General features: G+C 54.1%; 1 protein-coding gene across 1 annotated transcript; it reads left to right on the top strand.

Annotated features, from left to right (window-relative positions):
- The first annotated feature begins 1,560 nt into the window (after positions 1-1,560).
- Positions 1,561-5,025, top strand: FOS (FBJ murine osteosarcoma viral oncogene homolog). The gene is made up of 4 exons (XM_010855721.1): positions 1,561-1,879; positions 2,670-2,921; positions 3,344-3,451; positions 3,575-5,025. Exons 1-4 carry the CDS (start codon positions 1,739-1,741, stop codon positions 4,214-4,216), a joined length of 1,143 nt encoding a protein of 380 aa, XP_010854023.1. The 5' UTR covers positions 1,561-1,738; the 3' UTR covers positions 4,217-5,025.
- Positions 5,026-6,053: the final 1,028 nt, after the last annotated feature.

The following is a 6,053-nucleotide window of genomic DNA, read 5'->3' as shown; positions in this document are numbered from 1 at the left end:
TCCCGAAGGATCCGCCCGCTGCCCTCATCCCGCCTCGCCCCTCTCCAGGTGCCCATCGTGCCCAACCCCCAACCCCGGTCCGCAGAGTGGGGGAAGGGACACAGGGACCTGCGTCTCTGCGGGGACCTGCGACTTTGCGTCCCGGAGGTGGCCGGCGCGCAGAGATTGAGCCGGGGGCAGTGTGACCCCGGCTGTCCTTTGCATCTGAGCAGGAGGCTAGGGGCGTCTGGGGCGGCTCAGCGTACTCCAGAGCACCTTGACCCCGCCCCCACACCCCGAAGGCCTGTTTTCCAGGCCACCGAGCGGTGCCTGAGGTCCCAGCTGCCGAAGATTCCGGCCTGGGCGCTGCTGGGCACGGTCCTTCCAGGCGCCCCCGGTCCAACCCCCCTCCCTCCTTCCAAGTCCGCGCTGGAAAATCACCGGCTTCGGGCTCCCAATAACCAGCTTCCTGGGGCGCCGAACCACCCCCACCTCCCCAGCAGGGACTTGTGCTGCCCCAAGTGCTCGCTCCATCCGGTGCTCCGAACTGACGACCCTGTCCACAGAACACCACCCCCCTACCCCACGCCCCGGGGCCCGAGCTCAGAACCAGGCAAACGAATCCTTCAGACATCCTTGTTGAGAGATTCTGCACGCTGTTTATTGGCTAGTTTCTCAGGGGTTTGACAGCAACAGTAACATCTCATATACTGCCAAGAAACACACACACACACAGCAAAAACAAAGCGCCTATCCCCTTAAAAGCAAAACAAACAAACAAAACATATAGAATAAAAAGTACCCAGCATCGTAGATAAAGTAGGTTATCGTATTGTCTTATTTTGGATCCTTCCAAACCGCAGGAACAATCCTAATAATGCTGGAGTCCGGGGAGCTTGAAGTGAGGGGGTGAGGGTCCGTTTCCAGAGCTTGCACTGAATTAGGGCTAGAATGGGGAGTGAGGGTAGAGGCGCATTCCTTCGGGGGCCGAAGCATAACCTGCTTGGCTGTGTGTACCTGTGTCGCCTATAACCTGAGCCTTAGAACTCTTTCCCAGGTTTCCGTCAAGAAGTAAAAGGGCGCCCCACCTCCCCGCCAACCCCATCTCCCCCAGCCCCGGAACAAGGGTCCGCATTGAACCAGGTGCGAATGTTCGCTCGCCTTCTCCGCCACCCCTCCCCCCGGCCGCGGCCCCCGCCTCCCCCCGGCGCTGCACCCTCGGTGTTGGCTGCAGCCCGGGAGCAGTTCCCGTCAATCCCTCCCTCCTCTTTACACAGGATGTCCATATTAGGACATCTGCGTCAGCAGGTTTCCACGGCTGTCCGCTGCAGTCGTGGGGGGATCCATCCCCGCGACCCTTCACCCCTGCGGCTCCACGCGACCCCAGGAACCAGGGGGAGACAGGCCGACAAGATCAAGAAACTTGACAGCGCGGGGAACTGGGGGCGCTGCGAGGGCGGCGGAGGCGGCAAATGGGGACCCTAGAAGTAGCCGGGCCCGTGCGCCACCCCTCGGGAGCCGCAATGGTTGCGCCCAGTGACGTGTTGGGCTCATTCATAAAATGCTGTTATAAAAGCGGTGGCTGCGGCGCCTAGTACTCCAACCGCATCTGCAGCGAGCAAGCTTAAGGAGCTGACACAGAGCCGGCGGCGCAGCGAGCGAGCGAGCGAGCGACCGCGCACACCTACCCAGCTCTGCCCGGCAGCTCGCACCTGCCTCCGCCCCTGCGCCCCTCGCCCGGCTTTGACTGCTCGCGATCATGATGTTCTCTGGCTTCAACGCCGACTACGAGGCATCCTCCTCCCGCTGCAGCAGCGCCTCCCCGGCCGGGGACAGTCTCTCCTACTACCACTCACCGGCCGACTCCTTCTCCAGCATGGGTTCTCCCGTCAATGCGCAGGTGAGGCTGGCTCCGCGCCGCTGCGGGGCCCCGGGGTGGAGGGGTCACCGGAGAGGAATCACCGGGGAGAGATGCTCGGGAAGACGAGTCCGGGACTCCTTTCGCTGGGGGCAGGGAGGGAGCCTTGCCCCGGCCCGGAGCGGCCCTCACTCGGGAGCTTTTCCGAACTTTGTTCGGAGCGGCCCGCGAGCTTGTCATCAGAATTGCTTTTTATTTCCCGCGGCAGGCTCTTTCTGAGCTGTGCCCCCCGGCGCGCGCTCGCTGACTGATCTCTGACATTAGCTGGGGCCAAAGTGTCCCAAAGCAAAAGACTAGCGAAGTAGAGCCTGGCGCCTCCGGGGGGAGGCGGCCAAAAGCGGCCATTCCGCGCCCCCGCCACCCCTCCCCTAGCAGCCTGGAGCAGGAAAGGAGGGGTAGGGGAGGAGGGTGAAGCAGGCGGGTGTGTAAGGCAGTTTCATTGATAAAAAGCGAGTTCATTCAGGAGACTCCGGAGCGGCGCCTGCGTCAGCGCAGACGTCAGAGATATTTATAACAAACCCCCTTTCAAGAGAGTGATGCTGAAGGGATAACGGGAACGCAGCAGCAGGATGGAGGAGAAAGGCACTGCGCTGCGGAATTCTTGGGAATAAAGGGGGGAGACCTTTCATTTCCGATGGCGGGCGTGTATAAAGACGCGAGCTGTCCATTGCCGGAGGGCTTCTCCTGCCTCTTTCCTAGCTGCATGCGGCACTGGGAACTCTGCTCATCCCCACCTGCTCGCTCACGTCAGTTTCCTCCTCTTTCATTCTAGGACTACTGCACCGATCTGGCCGTCTCCAGTGCCAACTTCATCCCAACAGTGACTGCCATCTCGACCAGCCCGGACCTACAATGGCTAGTACAGCCCACCCTAGTCTCCTCCGTGGCCCCGTCCCAGACCAGAGCCCCCCACCCCTATGGAGTCCCTACTCCCTCAGCTGGGGCTTACTCCAGGGCTGGAGTCATGAAAACCATGACAGGAGGCAGAGCTCAGAGCATTGGCCGGAGGGGCAAGGTAGAACAGGTGAGAGTTCTTGGCACCTTCTGAGGGGGATGCAGGGATCGACATTGTGGAGATGGGCAACATAGGGGTCAGAGTGAAGCCAGTGATGCATTGACTGGACACCCCAAATGGGAAACCCTGGCTCCAAGCCCTTTCCATCCTAGTCAGGCTCTGATAGTCTCACCCTAAGAAATGCCCTGATGTATAGTTTCTTCCCTAATAGGTTTCCATCTTGTGCTTTTAGTCTGGGCTCTTCTTTGGCTCTTGCTGAGATTCTTATTTTAAATGCAAGTCACACCCAGCTTGCAACTGCAGGTTAGAAATGGCTTCACAGAAGAGATGCCAGGAACTAGGAAGCTGCAGGAGCTGGTTTCCCAGGGGTGGGTGAATGAAGCTGATGGCAGACACTGTTACTGAATGCTGCTCTTTTTTTCCCTCCCCAGTTGTCCCCAGAAGAAGAAGAGAAAAGGCGAATCCGAAGGGAAAGGAATAAAATGGCTGCAGCCAAATGCCGGAACCGGAGGAGGGAGCTGACTGACACCCTCCAAGCGGTAGGTAGAACCCATGGGTCACTTCTTTTTAAAACTTAAGGGGAAACTTGGAGACCAGAAGTAAGAGATCTGTGTTCTTGAGTCAGACCGTCTCTTATGCTTTCCTTTGCTCTCTCCTTCCAGGAGACAGACCAACTAGAAGATGAGAAGTCGGCTTTGCAGACAGAGATTGCCAATCTGCTGAAGGAGAAGGAAAAACTCGAGTTCATCCTAGCGGCTCACCGACCTGCCTGCAAGATCCCCGATGACCTGGGCTTCCCAGAAGAGATGTCTGTGGCTTCTCTTGATCTGAGTGGGGGCCTGCCTGAGGCTGCCACCCCTGAATCTGAGGAGGCCTTCACCCTGCCACTCCTCAATGACCCTGAGCCCAAGCCCTCAGTGGAGCCCGTCAAGAGCGTCGGCAGCATGGAGCTGAAGGCTGAGCCCTTTGATGACTACATGTTCCCAGCATCATCCAGGCCCAGCGGCTCGGAGACCGCCCGCTCTGTGCCAGACATGGACCTGTCTGGTTCCTTCTATGCAGCAGACTGGGAGCCCCTGCATGGTGGCTCCCTGGGGATGGGGCCTATGGCCACGGAGCTGGAGCCCCTGTGCACCCCGGTGGTCACCTGTACTCCCAGCTGCACTACTTACACGTCTTCCTTCGTCTTCACCTACCCTGAGGCTGACTCCTTCCCCAGCTGTGCGGCTGCCCACCGCAAGGGCAGCAGCAGCAACGAGCCTTCCTCTGACTCGCTCAGCTCACCCACGCTGCTGGCCCTGTGAGCGGGCAGAGAGGGGAGGCAGTGGGCGTGCACGTGGCCACTGCCTGAGTTGGCGCATTACAGAGAGGAGAAACACGTCTTCCCTCGAGGGTTCCCATAGACCTAGGGAGGACCTTATCTGTGCGTGAAACACACCAGGCTGTGGGCCTCAAGGACTTGCAAGCGAGCATCCCCGTGTGGACTCAAGTCCTTACCTCTTCTGGAGATGTAGCAAAACGCATGGAGTGTGTATTGTTCCCAGTGACACATCTGAGAGCTGGTAGTTAGTAGCATGTGGAGCCAGGCCTGGGTCTGCGTCTCTTTTCTCTTTCTCTTTAGTCTTCTCATAGCATTAACTAATCTATTGGGTTCGTTATTGGAATTAACCTGGTGCTGGATATTTTCAAATTGTATCTAGTGCAGCTGATTTTAACAATAACTACTGTGTTCCTGGCAATAGTGTGTTCTGATTAGCAATGACCAATATTAAATTAAGAAAAAATATGACTTTATTTTCTAGTAGATAGAAATAAATAGCTATATCCATGTACTGTAGTTTTTTCTTCAACATCGATGTTCATTGTAACGTTACTGATCATGCATTGTTGAGGTGGTCTGAATGTTCTGACATTAACAGTTTTCCATGAAAACGTTTTATTGTGTTTTTAATTTATTTATTAAGATGGATTCTCAGATATTTATATTTTTATTTTATTTTTTTCTACCTTGAGGTCTTTTGACATGTGGAAAGTGAACTTGAATGAAAAATTTAAGCATTGTTTGCTTATTGTTCAAAGACATTGTCAATAAAAGCATTTAAGTTGAATGCGACCCACCTTGTGCTCTTTTCATTCTGGAAGTTTTCTAAGTTTCTGGAAGGTATTGTCAGAGACCAATTTGTCAAGAAGGGTAGCTCTTGGAGGGGACACACCCCTCTGTTTGATCCCTTATCAAATCAAGAGAAACTGTAGAGCCGACGTTGGAAAATTGTACAAACTCACATCTTCACCTTGCAGAGCTGCTTCTCTCCCTACAGGTTCTGGGAATGGGAAACTGCTTTGCAATAGCTTTTGTGGGAACACATCTTCCTGCTTCTTTTTCTGTTTTGAAAGTCAAAGGGAGGGATATTTAAATCTGACTGTGCTAATACTAAACTGAACCGTCTAGGTCTTCCAGGAATCCTTTTAGCAAACAATTAAGCTTTGCATGAACCACTTTAATTTTTTATTGCCACCAGATCATGCGAAGGTTCAGTTTAGTTCAGTCGCTCAGTCGTGTCCGACTCTTTGCGACCCCATGAATCGCAGCACGCCAGGCTCCCGCCTTAAAGGAGAACAAACTGAAGAATGGTTAGAATGATGTTTTCTCAATATTCCATGGCTGGGATTAGAATCTTAGCTTCTCACTCATGACCCTATTCATCAGCCTGAACTGCCTCTTAACACTTGTTTTTCTTTTTTAAAAAAAGCTTTCAACTGGTTGGAAAGAAAACAAAACAAAAACCAAACCCACAACTTTTCAGTCCTTCACTCTAACAGACATACATTTAGTTGTATTTTTTATTCTCAGAAAGAAAGCAGGGTTCTCATCCTATCCCTCAGTGTGTGCACGCGCGCGTGCTTGGTTGCTCAGTCATGTTGGACGCTATGACCCTGTGGACAGTAGCCCACCAGATTCCTCCATCCATGGGATTCTCCAGGCAACAGTACTGGAGTGGGTTGCCATTTCTTCCTCTAGGGGATCTTCCTGACTCTGGGATTGAACTGGAGTCTCTTGTTTCTCCTGCATTGGCAGGTGGGTTCTTTACCACTGTGCCACCTGGGAAGCCTATCCTTTAGTAATCAATGCATTATAATTTC

This window comes from Bison bison, unplaced genomic scaffold (genome assembly GCF_000754665.1).
Source record: "Bison bison bison isolate TAMUID 2011002044 unplaced genomic scaffold, Bison_UMD1.0 scf7180017864368, whole genome shotgun sequence".
Lineage (NCBI taxonomy): Eukaryota > Metazoa > Chordata > Mammalia > Artiodactyla > Bovidae > Bison > Bison bison.
The sequence above is the reverse complement of the archived record's forward strand: the minus strand, read 5'-3'. Positions and strand labels throughout refer to the sequence as shown.